The sequence below is a fragment of the Clarias gariepinus genome, chromosome 13 (genome assembly GCF_024256425.1).
Source record: "Clarias gariepinus isolate MV-2021 ecotype Netherlands chromosome 13, CGAR_prim_01v2, whole genome shotgun sequence".
NCBI classification, from domain to species: domain Eukaryota; kingdom Metazoa; phylum Chordata; class Actinopteri; order Siluriformes; family Clariidae; genus Clarias; species Clarias gariepinus.
Genome location: NC_071112.1, coordinates 21589085 through 21607107, shown reverse-complemented (window position 1 = coordinate 21607107; position 18023 = coordinate 21589085). Strand labels below are relative to the sequence as shown.

Below are 18023 nucleotides of genomic sequence, written 5' to 3'. Positions count from 1 at the left end.
AGACTGCCATTTAGTGCTTTTGCTTTAGCGAGGAGAAACCTAAAACTGGACTTAAATAACAATGTCTTGTTTCAGCTTGTATAAATTTAGCTTTCCTAATGCTGTGCCATGTACCAGGCCCTAACCAACAATCTATGCACTAGTGGTGAACTTAATATAAATCTCATGGCCCTAAGTGGCTCTTTTCTCTTTTTACCCAACTTGTAATAAGGCTTACAAAAAACAGGTCTTAAAGGAAGTACTGCTGCTGACCTAACCGTGAGTCGTGACTTTAACATCTGCTTTGGTACATGGACTACCATAAAACACAATTATTAATTTTAACCTGGGGACAAGTAATGAATAAAAGTTAAAGATTTTCCCCTAAGATAAACAAATCTGACAGATATGAATGACAGTGTTAGTTCAATTATACAGGCCATATATCAGCTGTTTAACAATTCTTTGTAATATCCTAATTCATAAATCCATACATCTTAGATTTAAGACGCTACTTGACAGGTTGGGTTGGTGGATTAGTGGTTAGCACTGCTGCCTTGCACCTCAAAGGCTAGGGGTTCAGATCTTGCCACTGGTATGAGTATGAATATGGAGTTTGCATGCAGTGGGTTTCTTTCTAAGGCCAAAACCCGCATTGTGGGTTGATTGGTGTATCCAAATTGCCTGCAGTGTATGATCGTGTGTGTGTGTGTGTGTGTGCGCCAGCCTGCGATGGGCTCGCTCTGCAATGGGCTGGCAACCCATCCAGTGTGTACTCCGCCTTGTGTCCCACCCACTAAGTGATAGGCTCCAGATCCCCTGTTACCCTAAGCAGGATAATTGGTATTGACAATGAATGGGATAGGGGAATGCTACTTGACAGACCTAAGCCAATGTACCATTTACTTGGTGCTTTTCTAGATGTTACAAAATTGTAGGGCAGCATGCTCACTGCCCTATTTAGCTCTATAGATGTAATACTGAACAAAATGAGAACTGCAAAAAGTACTACCAGTGAAATTTTATGGAAAGAATACTTTGGGGGTCAACAGTGGACTGTTAATAACAAAATAGCCAATGTGGGCTAGTTTAAAAAACTCTACAACCACCAAGAACTGCTCTATAGCAAATAATAATGTAAATGTTAATAAAGTGCAAGTGCAGAGAGAAAGAGTAATTATGGAGTGGATAATGTCCATACATCAAATTTGCATGCATAACACACTTATCCTGTTTTTCAAGCAGGAGCTGAGCAAAAGAAAAAAGGATTCGTTTTTTCAATGACCAAAATTTTGGTCCGACCAAAGTTTCAGGCCTTTAGTGTGATTTTAGCTTTTGGTATAATGTTGTTAGGCTACAAATTCTGTCGTCATAGCAGCCATTTTAAAGGTGTTTAATGCAATTATTAACATCAATAACCATAATAAACCAATGCTGATCAAAGGACAGTCCACTAATAGCAGATCATTTTTGCATGACTTCATTTCAATTTTCATCATCAGCCTCGCCCTATATTTCTACCGTGACTATTAACAGAAGTAATATTCCCACAGTATTTCTCCAGTGTGCCTTCTAGAGGGCTAACTTAAACAGGAAACATATCCAGACACTATTATATTCATAACTGACTTGTAAACTAGTTCAAACTAGGAGATAAAACATGTTTGGAAACATTTACTTTAGAGCATCATATTAATTAAACCACACAATATGCTTAAAATCTGATTGTCAGTATTTATTGACAATAAATACTGTTTTATTGACCAATAAATAAAATACTGTTCTAAAGGATCATGAAAAAACTTTAGATACCATCAGAAACCCCTAAAAATATATAGCAATATCGAGCAAGTTTTAAATTATTACCACATTTCTTTAAAGAAATTTGATAATACAGGTTTTGCATATACTATATGGCTAAATTAATTTGATGATGCAACTATTTTTAATACATTTTTATGTGCATTGAAATTCTTCAGGCCTTGAATAAATTTACCATACCTGTTTATGTATAGAGTGTATCTAAAAAAAAATTATCATCATAGAAAAGGTATATATTATTATTTATTTTTTGTAACTTCATTTAAAGGTAAAACTTATATATGTAAAAACTTAACATTTCGAGCCTTTTTTATTTTCATCTTAAGGATTATGACTTACAGCACATAAAATAAAAATCTGTATCTTAATTTATTTGCTAAGATAAACTACAGTAAACATGCATAAATGTCCAGCTTCTGAAATGTATATTTATATATGGACTCAATACTTTGTCAGAGCTCCTTTTGCACAAATTACTACATCAAACCAATTAATGATAGTTTTGGCACTGTGGGCAGGTGCTTACTGTAGTCCCCCTGGAAAAGAAAATCAACATCTCCATAAAGCTTGTCAGCAGGCAGGGGCATAAGAAAGCTTTAAAATCTCCTGGTAGATCATAGCATTTTCCTGAGGCCAGGAAAGAGACACAATGTGGTAGCCTATTTTCTGAAAAGACATCTTTGTCTGGTGGTTCTTGATGCACTGACTCCAGCCTCACTTCATTCCTTGTGAAGCTCTCCCAACATCTTGAATCAGTTCTCCTTGACAATCATCTTAATGCTGTGGTCATTCGTGTTACTTGTGCTCCTTTTCCTACAATACTTCCTATGAATATGTTTGATACAGTATATCACTCTGTGAACAGTCAGCCCTGATAAACTTCTGTGTTTTATTTTCCTTGTGGAGGGTTTCAATGATTGTCACCTGGACAATTCTTCTCATGACAAAGAACAGTTTATGCATTTGTTTCTTTTAATACTGTAGATTGGATAGTCCAAAAAATCCCAGAAACATCTTTTTCCTAGTTCTTAGACACTTTGTGTGCTTTTTGTTTCACTAAACAAAAACATAATAAGTTAACTGGACATACTGTTAATACAATATTACAACAGTTTCTTCATATTAAATATACATTAATATATTTCAGTTTTAGTGGGTGGTAAACCATTTGCTGCAAAACAAAAACTGTAATATATGTGTCTATGCACATTTGCATGTCTGAGTAGATGAATGTGTCAACTTAAAACAATAACTCAAGGAAGACCAGACTGTACAGAAGAACTGGGCTGCTTACGGCATTCCAGGGCTCCAGGTGCAAATGTGCTGGCGCGCACCCAGAGTCTGGAATGTATTTAGCTTTTTCCAGCTCCCCGAAACCATATTTTAGTCTCAACCCAAAAATCTATTCCATACTGACCCACTTCTTTCATCTATGTCCCCTGAGATCTTTTAATTAGCGTGCAGTGAAGGGCAAGCTAAAGGGGAATCTAGACAAAGGGTTTATAATGCTAAGACAAAGAAGATGATCACTGATAAACTTGCCTAGAAAAATTTAGTTAAGTAATGCTCTTAAAAAGGCATTTCCAAGAAACATCCACTTAAAAAAAAAAAAAAAAGAACAAAAGGCAGTAAGATAAAACAGAACTGCATGAATGTTTAATTGCTTAAGTGCAGGTTTAGTTGTAATATGTATATACTGGGGGTGAGGGATATGATATAATACTGTGACAACAACATAAAATGATTATATTTTATGAAATAATTATACTGTTAATGAAATGTTTTTTTGGATAAATAATGATGTCTCAAAACAGATTTACACTGTACAGTAGATTGCTTTGATGAACTAGAGAAAGAACAACGAATAATCCCTATAAGTCCATTATACAGACTTAGCAGTGTAACGTTTTATTCATTAATTATGTGGAAAAAAACAAACATGGAAAAAAACTGAAAAAGACAGTATCCCAGAACGAAATAACAACAGTCTACTAATCACTGCACCAGACAGAAACTTCATCCTAGGAATACTTTTAAAAGGTCTTGACATGAATTAACTTTCTTGGATGAACAGTTAGTGTTGATAGAAGACTACAACCAGAACATTATTCCACAGTTAGTTGGACCAGGGCCAAACACAACAGGTCCCATCATATAGTATTGGGTTAGAAAAAGTCTTACTGCAAATCATCTCACAATGTTGACAGAGCTGAAGAGTACAAACCCCAATGAAAACATATATTGGCCTGGCCTCTGTGGACACTTGATTCACAGCTAAACCGATTCCTTCTTAGCACGAAAATGTGCACAGTTACACTAGAGTTCCATTAAAAGGGCTTGGAGGAGACATTTATACAAAAGAAATAAACCTTTAGTCCTACACCACACATCACATCAATTTCAACCAGCTAGAATAGAATACTCAGACAAAACATAGTATTAGGGCTAAAAAGTGTCTCACCCAGGTGTCATGTCCATTACTTCTTTTTTATTCATTTACTAACTTATTCAAATAAAATTTTGCCAATTTAGATTTCACATGAAAAGACATAAACTTAAAAATGTGTATTATTCTAAAATGCAAAATTGTTAAGATATTGCAACACCAAATAGGATCTTAGAACAACCAGAAATGTTGTCACTATAGCACAAAAACAGTAAAAAAACTAAAATAAAGATATCAGTAATAAAAAGTAGAGTCACATGTCTAGTACTCTGATTTTAAACAAGATGCTTTAGAGTCCAAATATGCCGAGCAACAATGGATTAAAAAAAAAAAACAATGATAAATAAATCAATACATTTTTTATTTAACATTAAGGATGGGAATCTCCAATCACCTTCTGATACGATAATATAATGATACCTAGATGCTGATTTTATCAAAACAGTGATTCTATAAGTACCATGATTTTATAAATATCCTAATTTAATATTGTAACAACTCGGGTCTCACGAGGAGCAGAGCCGTGCACGGTTTAGAACGGACAGATCCGCAAGCTGCTACCCCGCAGAGTTTTGAACAGGCAGAGGCGCGGCCATTTTTACACATGGGTTGCCAGGCAACACCGCCGCAAAGCAATCAGCCTGGCCACACTACACCTGGCGGCGTGTCTATTTAAGGGTCCTGATACCTCCGTACTTCGTGTGATCATTAGGTAGCACTGGTAAGGTATCAGGGCCAAGAAAAACAAAGAAAAGAGAAGACAAAGCGAGTCATCAGACATTGGCAAAGACCCAGCCTCTGTCTCCCTAAGAGACGGGCGCAAGAAAGATAGTATAGAAGTATAAATCCTCGATAAGGGCATAATGGACCCGAGAGGATATAAGTTTTATTTTTAGTTTTCAGAGCCCCGTCAGGTCTCGTGTAGACGGCCGAGCTCTGATCATTTTGTGTTATTAATTTTCTTTTGTTTCCTTTTGAGTTTATTAATTCATTGATAGAGAAGGTCTTTCCGTTAGTACATCATCATGTATCATGTAGATCATTACATGTATCATAAGCACACTCTCATCCTCCTGTTTCGTTGACCCCCTCTGAAGCCCTGTTTTAGGGCTCTTATAAACATTATATAACATCTTGTGGTGCGGCTCTTCATACCGCACTATGTAACAGATATTACATTTTTCCTCCAATTTTGTTACAATTTTAAACCATTAAAAAGCTTCAATGAGTAATTAAATGTAGTCCTTTTCAACTATAATATTAGTTTTCTCACCTAAAAACCAAGCACAGCATTTAAACAATACAAACTAACTTTAAATACAAGGAGTTTAAAATTTAACTTCAAATTTAATTAAACAAACAGCTATATTGTTACTGAATAGCACATATTTCTGTCAGCCGCCATTTTTATTATTTTTTAAATAAACTTAGCAAATAATTCATTCCTACCACACGGGATGCCAGTATGGGAATAGTTTAAAGCACCTTGACAGTGAGCGCGTGGATTGACAAGATTTTCGACTTATTTGCCCCCAAGGCTACACCAAGGACTGGTGTAAGCGCATGTAATGAGTGGATTTTAGACAATAATTTTAGGATAATTCGCTCACAGTTTGAAAAAAAGGCAGATCGGAGGCTTTTAACAGAATTTTTGATAATATACCAACATTAAAATGTAAATGTAAAGAATATATCTGAGGCTGATCGGCAGATCACTGGTCATGGCCAATCAAGCAGAAACCAAACCATTCTGGTTACTGGCCAACCACTCGACCAGTTCACCATAAATGTAAAAAAAAAGTTTTTTTTTATTTTATTTTATTTTAGAGTCAGTGTGGCGATACAAGAATTATTATTATTGTGATGTCTCAAATAGTGTGGGTTTTTTTTTTTTTCTGTTGGTGGTGATTTGGGGTCAAACTAATTTCACTGGCCAAACTGGCCTGGCTTTGAGTATCACTGGTTAACTGCTTGTGTCATGCTTTATTATTGAGCTTTTAGGCTTTCACAATAAAGCATTTCTTGGATTCAGTTTAGCATTCCTTAATCACAATTCATTTATGTTTATGGGCGTAGGTGGACACCCAATACACTTTCTTGACTATTCCTAATTTCCACATATTGTATTTGCACACAACATAAACTGAACTGTGTCTGCAGGTCATCAGAATGTACTATCTGGTCTAGCTGCAAATCTGACTGGAATAATGTCAGACTGAACTAGTAAAGCAAGGCAAAATGCTTGTAATATTCAGTGTAGGGTCACACCAACCACAAGACAACTGTCATACATTTACAAAAAAACAGCTCAACAAACACATGCACAATCTTACAAAAGCCATAAATATATTGTTTTTGTACCAATTTAATCATATTCAAAGTTGGGCAGAAAGTCTCTCCCACAAGCAATAAATGCTTAGAGAATCAGGTCTGTGAAAATAAAACACACACAAACCGTCCACCTCAATCAACACAATAATTTCTACAAATTAGACATCCTCTGTACTTATAGGGATAGTGTGAGGCTGCATCTGTCTAAACATGATGTCACCGTAGAAAAAAAACTCCCAGAATGGAAATCTTTCCCAGATGGGTAACTGACTTTGTGCGGGCATGTGTTCACCAGTCATTTTCCATAAAATATATTTTCTATTTTTATATTTTATATTTTATATTACTTTCTTTTTCCCTTAGTACAACAGTTTTTTCTTCCTGTTCTTTTTTCTTTATAGTCATTTTAATGGGTTAGAGATTTTTAATTAAATGCAAATATTAACATACAGTATTAATGCTGACAGCCATAATAAATAAACAATTAAACAAATCAATAACGTACATTATATTAACTGTATGAATAAAAGAGAGGTTTTGTCTGTAAATCGACAGACGCTCATTTAATGATATCGATACATTTCATATATTGGAGAACTGAAACTAGTGTTAGAAAATTTTTTGTCTGTGTATACATACATACATACATGCAGTAGGCAACCACAGTTGCATGAAGGCGTGTACTTGGTCTGCAGCAATATATTAGTAGGTGGCACCTCTACACGTAATATACACACGTGCCAGGACTTAACGTTCCCCAGAGCATCACACAGTCTCTGCAGATGCTTTTAAAAGTTAATTGGGGTCAGTATGGGCACTTTAGAAATAAAGTCTTTACATGTCTGTTTACAAGTGATAAAAATCTTGCATTCAGACTGCAATAAAATTACTAGAAAAGCAGCAAGGGTCTAGCTGATTAGTTTGGGATACACTGACCTATGATGACACTCCATCAGATCATGGCACTAAAGCCGTCATTGAGGCTCTGGAGTAGAAAAGAGATTCTCACTTTTTTCTCACATTGGGAAAAACTGAAATCTAAGCAACCAATTTGAAAATACGATGAAACAATACATTTGGCAGACGCCCTTATCCAAATTGACTTACATTTGTAATGCATTATACATGTGAGCAGTTAGGGGATAAGGGCCTTGCTCAAAGACCCAACAGGGACTACTTGGTAGTTATGAGATTTAAAGCTGGGACCTTCCAAACCATAGTCCAATACCTCCATAATACACACAGTATACATAAAACATCCGTCTATGACACAAAGTATACAAGAATCATGCATTTTTTGTTTTAATTACTTAATAAGTGTTTAATATCTGGTGGATGTCATTAATTTACACACTACAAAAATAAATATGGCAAATCGCATCAGCAAAACATCTTGTTTCCCAACAGTCACAGACGTGCATCTGGGCAGGACTAAAAGTAAAGAAATTTTCTCAGAAAAGGGTGGGGAAAAAATAATGAACTCACAGAGAAGCATCTGTCATTCTCGACCACATGTACATTTTATCTTTAAGCAGTCCTAAGCAGTGAACATGTTGAATAAATTCCTGAGTTTCAAAGAGGCTGGACTGGCTTGATCAGTCTGAACGTAGACAGTTTTAGAGACAAAAAGACAAAAAAGGAATCTTGACATTACACTTTCTGTTTCCTTACCATTATACTCGTATAGATCAATTAAAGCAAGAGGGTAAAACTTTAACAAAGTCATGACCTGGTCAAGCTGGGCCTTCTGAAATATGTCTCAGTGCTGGTCAAAGATCTGTTGATGGCAAGCCTCTCACTCTATGCCTTGGTGAGTTGTTGCTCATAAACCAGCTAAAGGAAATTAAACTATTCAAGAATTAAAAATACATTAATAGCTAAACCTTACTTGCTCAAAAATGTAACGTAACAAATTTAGATTTTTTTAACAAATATTTGATCCTAAAACTATGACAACTATGAAAGCACAATTGAGCTCAAGCCCAGTGCACAAATCTTGAGAAACCCATCATTTCTTTATAATTTGCTTCCAAAGAGACAGACTTTCCTTTTATATTATTTCCCTGAAGGATTTATTTGGCTCTTATTTTCGGTAAGTTTTTGTCATTCAATTTCAGTCCAGTCCCTGTACCTGACCAGTTTCAGAGGAATGTTTTTGTTTGGTAAGTCACATAGTGACCTTTGGATCATTAAAGCATACTGTAAAAACTATCTAGCTTAAGGCAGGAACCAGTGAGACACAGGTGCAGATAATGACGGATGATCAGGCTGGTGATTAGTATACTGGTGATGGGAAATGAGGTTGCTGCTAAGGTTGTTTCATGAACAACCCATTTTTAAGTTGTACCTTTAGGCACTTTGCAGCCCGTTACAGTAAAACACTTATTCATATTTCCTTATTTTAATCTTATTACATTTATTTTGCTATGGAACAATACAGGGTGGCTCAAGACTTTTATTGCAGTACTGCATCTTAAAAAAAAAAAAAAGTGGGTTGGCCATAAATACGTGTCGAGGACAATGTGATTTGCACTCAAAGAGCCTCTCTGAGCTATGAAACAAACATGCTTGTCTTGGCATGAAAGTTTAGTCGACAGAGATACTATAACTGCATAATCCTGTCAAAATGATTATTATGTAACAAATTTGAAAAATAAACTTGTGTTTGTGGATGAAGCAACAGACAGTGTCTAATGTAGAACGTGGACGCATGCAAACCTAATGGCCTGTTTCTCGTGGTCCATTGTTTCTCTGCAGGAATGCAGAATGTTTGACAGGCAATGTTGACTTCATACCAACTTTCACCATCAGGAGGCCAGACTGCAAGCATGCAAGTGTGTGTGTGTGTTGAAGTTCTCCTCACAGTGAACCTCGGAGGAACTCTAAACAGGTAATATCTAGGATTTGGATTTATGCAGCAAAGGTTTCGAAACATTCCAACCATATTCCACAGGGTGAGTGTGCTTAGAGCCAATTTATTACACATGGAGCTGAAGAGAAGATGTGAGAAAACAATAAGTAAGAGAAGATGCATAGGGAGTGATGAGATTATTAAAAAGCATTCAATCTGTAAAAGGAGTGGAGTTGCAAAAGCAAGAGGTCAGGTGTGTGTGTGTGTGTGCGTGTGTGTGTGCGTGTGTGGGTGGATGGGTGTGGGTGTGTGTGTAACAATAATAAAAGTAGTGTCAGGGAAAGCCTTCAGTAGGGCTGGAGGCACATCTGGTTTTGACGCGTTCTCCCCCAGCAGAAGATCACTATGGAATGAACTAGAAACAGCACACTGCAGAGAAGAGGCAGGAGTGGAAAAGAAAAAAAAACAAAAACACTAGTTCATGGAGTGTGTTTGTGTGTATCATATGATTACAATTACTGCAGAAAAAAGTCACATTGTGCAACTTTTACTGTAGCAACATGGTTTGTTTATTCTAATAAACAATGAGATTACCATATAATTTAATTGCTACATACGTTAAATGCCTTTATTATACACATTCTTTTCGTGTTCATTAATTTGAAAAAAAAAAAGATATAGGAATACAAACATAAAAAAATTAGAACCATTAAAGCCAGTGCTGCAAAATCTTGACATGATGTACTTTTAGTGATGTTGAACTTTATCCTTCTATAAATGAGCCTTGTGAAAATGTTTAAAAAATCTACTTAGATCTTATGTAGTATTCCAACACAACAGGAATGCTACCTCTCCAATTTGTTGTTTAAATCAAAACACCAAAGTTTTCTAAAACAATAAACTCAACCTTCTTACTGTAGATAATAATCCCAGTTTATTCAAATGTGTTATAGCAAAACAAAAGAGCAAATCTATTCCAGGACTTGACTAAACAGCCCTTAATTATACAATATATGTAGTTAATTCCATCCTATCCTATGAAAAGAACAGAGGTGCTCTCTTTCCTTGGGTCTGGTTTTATAAGGCGCAGGACTGCACGTGGGTTCACTTATCATCTGTTTTCTGCCCTGTGCTCACCTTACTCTGGACTAAGCACCGCAGGCAAGAGCAGTGAAAACACCCATTGTTTTCTTTAAAAGCAACGCAAATACAGCATGGGCTGAGGAACAAACCAAGCTCAAACTGCAATGCTTTGCAAAAATGAGTGATAAAAGGTATAATATTACTAAAGGAAAGGGGAATTGGACATCAGAAATCAATATGGTGATGCTACTGTATACTGTTATTTCATTTTTAAATAGTCAGGGTACCTGTTTAATATTAAACATAACCTAAAAAAGCAGTAGTCATGCCCTTTAACACCATCCAACCCTTCTAGTCATTAATTCAAAGCAGATCTGGAGCTCGAATCTCCCAAAAGGAAAGTGCTCTCTCTCGTACATTTTGTTGCATCTCTAGCCACACGGTATATCAGTAAGACACAATACTGCATCAAACTGTATTAAATTAATTAAGAGAGATTATGAAAGTGCAACACACAAATGTATAATTGCCATCATCGTCCCAGTGACCTGATCCAATAGCCTCCATCCTGATTCAATCTTTTGTTCTCATTATAGTAGAAAAAGACTTCACAGATAAGCAAAGTTAAGCACAAAAATACAAAAATATAAGGAAATTATTTTCCATCCTCTTTCAAAAACAAGCAAATAAACAAACTAACAAATTAAATAATTAAGTAAGTAAGTAAGTAAGTAATTAAAAATAACATCATGACGGCTTATTTTTTATTATGCCATTTATATATAGTAATATAGCACAGCCATTTTTTAAAATCTATATTAAAACCAACCTTTATAAACTAATCTGAAAAGAAAATACTGCAAAATGTCTATTTTAATTAGTATAAAACTTAAAAAATGAATGCTCACTTAATTTAGTCAAATGGATAAAAGACATTGCGTGATATTCAATGTTGCTTCAAAATGCAGTAGCACAGTAGCTCAATGGAGTAAAGTAGACTTTACTTTATATGTTCATTGAAATTCCAGTAAATTCATCATTTATTGTAACTGAACTTTGTATAGGTACAGTAACATTTATTTAAGATTGTTCTATGTTTGATTGGAAGGTGGTTGTATATTTTGCATTTCATTTTTATATTTTAATGTATTATGTCTGACATACTGCATGAAAAAAAACAAACTTGATTTACATTTGTTAATTCTCTGGCTGTTAATGAACCTAAGCACTTATTTATCTGTTCATCCACTCATCCAATCATCATTTATAGCCATCCAGGGCTGGTGAATCAAAATTTACCTCCATAGCTATGTTTTAATATTTGTCGTTCATTTATCATATCAGCCATAACACTATGGCCACCTGCTTAATATTAAGTAGGTCCTCCAAATCCATAAAACCACACATAATAGTAATGGCCAATGTGTTCTGACACCTCTCTAAGGAAACTGACATTAACCTTTTCAGCAATTGTAGCTACAGCTGCTCTTATATTGGTTCAGACTAGACGGGTTAAGCTTTATTCCCCATGTGCATCAGTGAACCTTGGCCACCCATGATCCTGTCACTCGTTCAGGTTTTACACTCGTACAGTTTTCCTTCCTTGGACCACTTTTGTTATGTCCTGACCACTGCAGATCAGGAACATCCCACAATACCTGCAGTTTTGGAGTTGCTGTGACCCTGTCCTCTACCCATCACAATTTGGCCCTTGTTACAGTAGCTACAGTTACAATACTTCATGTCAATGGCTCCTGGAAGTGGGTGGGTATATTAGGCAACAAGTGAACATTTTGTTTTTCTAATGTAATATAAAGTAGTTTAGATCCATCCTCCATCCATCAATTGTTTTACATGCATTTGGCCAAAATGCAGTATTGGTGCTGCTTTTGATTTTGAATTTTTATGTTATATAGTACATGTAATACAAAAAAATGTGCAGGCCAAAGAAGCTATTCCTGAAGTTAAAGCAACATACAGTTGAAGTGACCAATCGTGCTTTCCTAAAAATTGTAAGTTGCTAACTTCGGCTGTTTTGGCAAGATGATTTAACTGTATGCGTGCCTACAAAAATGAAAAATTTTCAGCGTTATACTGTCTCGCTTCAAACAATCATCATTTTAAAATGCAAATGTGTACTATTACATTAGTTGGTGTAAACTTCTATAAGCATACTATATGACCTGTAAAAAAGTTGTTGCTTAAATCGAAGATTTTTGTTTTTTGGTAAAATCTTAAAAGGCAAAAAGTCTGTAGTGTCCGTAACCATGTCAAATTCAGGTCACAAATATCTTAACAGTTTTGCACTTTCGAATAATACACGTTTTCTGGTATATGTCTTTTCATGGGAAATCTTAATCGGTTTAAAGTGTTACATGATCCTACAACATATATAAATATTAAATTCACTTTTTACCTCAGTGAGACACTTTTTTTAGCCGATTATTTATCTAGGGTCATTTCAATACATTGTTATTTCACTTGCTGTTCCATTCCAGCTTATACCGTACAATACAATCCAAATCCTGCAGAATGGACCCCAAATTGAGTGTGAACCATAACTAAACGAGACGACTTACGGATTCGTATCCTCCTGTGGTCGAGTCCTCGCGCTGTGTGCTGTAGAGCCTCCAGTCTCCTCTGCAGCGCTGCGCTCCTCTGGATGACTGCAGCCGCTTCGCTCTGGATCTCCAGGAAGATGCTGCACGCATGGCGGGAGAGATCAGAGAGCTGCTGCAGGATGTTCCTCAGACTTCTACAGCTCACATCATCCAGGGATGTCCATAACTGTGAGCCTAGCTCGATGTGAGACTGTGTTGCCCCAGGTTCGAGAGGTCCCGGCTTTACCCGACATAAGTTCTCAGGGTCTATTGTGCGTTTATGGAAAGGCATGTCTATAGTGAAGGGGGGAAAAAACAACCAAAATGAGTTCCCTAAGATTCCGTAGATATACTGTTGAAAGGTGCGTGGAGTACACAGTGAGGTCCCGCCACGTTATTCATAGGATGAGAGTTCCCCATTCTGTGGAGAGTTTGGAGTGCAACTCGTTCCTAAATCAGCTTGAACGATCCACAAGTAAAAGCCGACATGGAGCTCCAGACTCAGTGGATCTGGAGCTCAGTTGAACCGCCGTCTGACTTTTCACACTAGACAGAAAAGTAACAAACAACAATTCAAGATAAAGTCAAGAGTTTGTGAATCAGAGCTATGTTTGTAAATAAATCCACATTCTATAAACAAAATGCTTCCTAAGATCATTTAGGAGTGCTATCTTTCAACTACGTTACCTTCTACTGTAGGTAAACCCCTGAAAGTGCCCCTAGGAATCCCGACTCCTTGATTCCTCCCGGCGGAACCATTTGAAAGCGCTCACATGGTGGGGTCAATTCGAATCTAATGGGACATATGGGGAGGTTTTACATTTCCAGAATGTCTGAGCTTTTTTGTCATTAAAAAAATAAATTATTGCAAAAAATGTTCATACTCTTTTCTAAAGAAGCATACCTTACACTTTGTCAAAACTGACTGCAATTTTTTTTAAAGACATGATCATTTAGAACAGCTTGATTTAATTATATACATAAAGACATAGTTTAAACTTTTGTTATAATTTTTATATTCAGAATTATTTTTCATAAGAAATATTTACAACATAGTTCTTTTAGGCATGACAATTTTATAACCCTATAAAACCTTTTAGTGCATTTTTGATGCTTACCATAGCCTTTTATATAATGCCACAATAATTAAGCACCCTGTGTTATCGCCACCCCAGGGGCACCGCACAACCTGTCTGCCGTTTGGGTGTGTTAAGACCTCGAAAAAGCTATCGCCACCCGGCTGCACCACACAACTTGCACACATCACAAAGATTATATAATGTGATGCATGAGTGTGTTTGTGTGCATGTGCATGCATGTGTGTGTTTGTGCGTGTGTGTAAGGTGTTTGTGTGTGTGAGTGTTAACATTTGTGATGTGTATGTGAGTACAATAGGCCACAGATGCTGGAAGAAAAGCCTCACACTATGATGTCATTTAATGTAATGTCACTGAATGTGATGTCACTGAACGTGTTGTCACTGAATATAATGTCACTGAATATAATGCCGCACAGAAAGTTATGAATAATTTTTCTGTGTACGTTTAAGACATTATCACAGCTGAGCCGTTTGAGTTATCAAAAATCCCTCCGGAATTTTGCGTCCTCAATGTCTTTAGATCACATCGGCTCGGGTTGGTGACGATCATATAAATTCCCTAGGAGAATACATAAAAATCCATCGGGTGCAAAAATCCAAAGTGTGTATAAGCTATCCATCAAAATCTCATGTGGGGGCCTGGGCCACGTGACTCTCAGGCATCCTAATGGCACCAGATTCCAACCTGTCTGCCAATTTTCATGAGTTTTTAAGCATGTTAAGACTCTCAAAAAGTCCAAAAGAGTGAAAAATCCATAGGAAAACAAGAGGGTCCTGCGCACCCTATAGTTCTTGGGCCCTATATAAGAAAACATTTTTTATGATTACCACAGCCTATTTTATATAATGCCACAATAATTAAATAATGTTACAAGTAATCTAAAATTTCTAATTTTACCCTATTAAGACTGCACTTTTTTACAAGTTTACATAAGACCTTGTCATATAATTTTATAACAATTGCAGAAATTGCTTTCAAATACACTCACTGGCCACTTAATTTTTTTCACCTGTTCAACTGCTCATCAGCAAAAATATCTGATCAGCCAATCACATAGCAGCAGCTCAGTGACCATGTCAATTTAGGCATGCAGACAAGGTCAATACGAGCTGCCTAAGTTCAAACCGAGGATCTGAATGGGGAAGAACGGTGATTTGGCATAAGCAACTGGAAAGCCTGGATCCATTGTGGTTTGTATCAAGGGGTCAGGCTGCTGCTGCTGGTGTAATGATGTAAAGGATATTTTCTTGGCATACTTTGGGCCTGGAGTACAGATTAAGCCTTGTTAACCCTTGGTTAGCGTTGTTAAATGCCACAACATACCTGAGTACTGTTGCCGACTATGTCTATCCCATAGGACTTTGAGCCACGTCTTAAAGCTAAAATCATCTTAAACTGTGTTTTTTATTTATTTATTTTTTTACATGACAATGAGTTCACTGTACTCAAATGGCCTTAACAGTCACCAAATCTCAATCCAAAAGAGCACCTTTGGGATGTGGTGGAATGAAACATTGGAAACATGGAGGTGCAGCCAACAAAGCTGCTGTGAAAAAACGGTGATGCTATCATGTTAAGATCGACAAAAATCTCTAAGCAATGAGCAATTTTTCCACGACCTTGTTGCATCTATGCCATAAGGATTTAAGGCAGTTCTAAAGACAAAAGGACGTCCAAATACTACTATGTGGACCTAATAAAGTGGTCAGGGACCGTATGTCATCATTAAAATGATGGGACATATTTTTCGGGACATATTTCAAAAATATATATAATAATAATAACAATGAATAAAATAAATAAATAATAATAATAATAAAGTATATGGCTTGGATATATGTATACACATTCTTGGTGTCTGGGGAAGAAACATTAACAAATAGCAATGTTGTAAGCTTATAATAAATTATTACTTGACCTAGGAAGATTTAGTCTGTTTGTAGCCTTGACTTTAAATTGAATGGTATTTTTTGCACATGATTATCATATTCTAATGCTCAAATCGCATATTTATTTACTTATAATTTAAGATATAAAAATAAGGCTTGTGCATATTAACTAAAATGTGGGTTTATCAGGCTAAATCATTTAAACAAATATATGTATAATGTGTTAAACGTGGTTTAATTTATTAAACATTTGTGCTTTGGCTTCTGATGCATGTGTTAAAAACATACTCTAATGGTATATTCAGCATTATTGGGTTTTAGGCTAAGTAAGAACCTATACTGTACTTGAAGTGGTCTAAGTTCAGTATTAGTAAATTCTTAGTATATCTAGACTCTGGAAAAGTAGACATGGACTTTTGTCAATTTTACTTTTGAATCTTGGCACTAACTTCTGTATATTTGCGTAAAACTGAGTCGATGAAAGTGGGTTCTGGTGTTTTATATTAAAAAATAGTTTACAGGTACAGAAAGAATACTTTTATGTAATGAATTTCACAAAGAAAATAAACTATGAATTGTATTTTGCTAGAGAACTTAAAAAATATATTGTGTTTATGTAATGCACATTTTTACTTTTTGTATTCATACACTCTTTTCAGCAAGACCCTCAGTTTGTAGCCGTTTGGTGGTATTCTACTGCTCAAAAGTTTGGGATCACTTTCTAAACTCCATGTTTATTACTTATTTTTATTTCTTTCTACACTGTAAAGCAATGCTGAAGGCATCTTAAATATGCAATAATCTCCTTTGAACAGTAAATGTTGTGATGTATCTGCTACTTATGATCTGTAAAGCCTTCATAGTGCCGAAGTGCTGTTAACTGGTGATTTTTGTGGCTAATAACTCTAAATGACCTTTTAATCTGCGGGAAAGGTAAATTTTGGTCTTGATTTCTTGGGATAGTCGTCATGAGAGCAAGTTTTATTATGATGCTTGATAGGTTTTGCAAATGCACTTGACATACTGTTCTTGCGATAATTATTCTAGAAAAGCTGACCTCCTTCTTTCAATTGTTTTTTAAAATAACTGACTGTTGTTGTTGTTGTTGTTGCTACATAATTACCTAATTCCATATGTGTTATTTCATTTTCAGTTTTGCAATCCATTCTACAAATATTGTTGTAAAATGTAGAAAATAAATCACCAAACAAAAACAAAGAAATTTGGAAATTATCCCAAACTTTAGAGCGGTAGTGTATCTTGTATGTAACATTGGATACATCATCAAAATAGATCAACAATGGATTGAAATGGTAAATGTTCCTTACAATAAACAATAAATTTAAGCAATAGGACAGATTGCAGAGAATGACACAGATTCTTCTTTAGTTTGTTGTTTGTAAGAGTGTCTTAGGACTCCCAGTAGTTTATACTCCATGTTTATCTTCTGCTTTTATCACGCATTGGCCTGCGTCCAGTCACAGACCAGCCGGTCGTTTAAGATGGCTGCATCTGTGAGTGCGATCTTGAAAATAATTTAACAAAGACTCATTAAGATGCCGATGTACAGTGGCGTAAGTTAGTGGAAACTCTAGTTAGTCTATAATAGTTTAGATAGAGCTATAATAAATATTTCATATTTCAGTTTGCATAGTTATTTCAGTTTAGCATTAAATTACGTGCGTCAGTGTAAAAAAGGATTTTTCTCATGTCAGTATGCAGTGACCTTCCAATGCCATACAATTTAATAAGTGTCCATGTGCAACTGAATATTAGTCACAGGCCCGCAGTGTTGAAAGTAAGAATGAGCACCCCTGGTCCTACCTTAGTACAATGTTTCAAAATGTTTGAGTGAGGTTTATATCATTTAAGGTGTCTAATTTGCTACAAAGAAGCTTATTTAGTTTAAAAAAGTGTTTTGAG

General features: G+C 35.8%; 1 protein-coding gene across 1 annotated transcript in view; it reads right to left on the bottom strand.

Moving 5' to 3' along the window:
- Positions 1–13517, bottom strand: part of nhsl1a (NHS-like 1a) — a 63434-nt gene extending 49917 nt beyond the window's left edge. Inside the window, exon 1 of the mRNA XM_053509618.1 lies at positions 13091–13517. Coding sequence (XP_053365593.1) covers positions 13091–13403 — 313 coding nt within the window. The 5' untranslated portion in view covers positions 13404–13517. The remainder of the gene's footprint in view (positions 1–13090) is intronic.
- Between the last annotated feature and the right edge of the window lie 4506 nt (positions 13518–18023).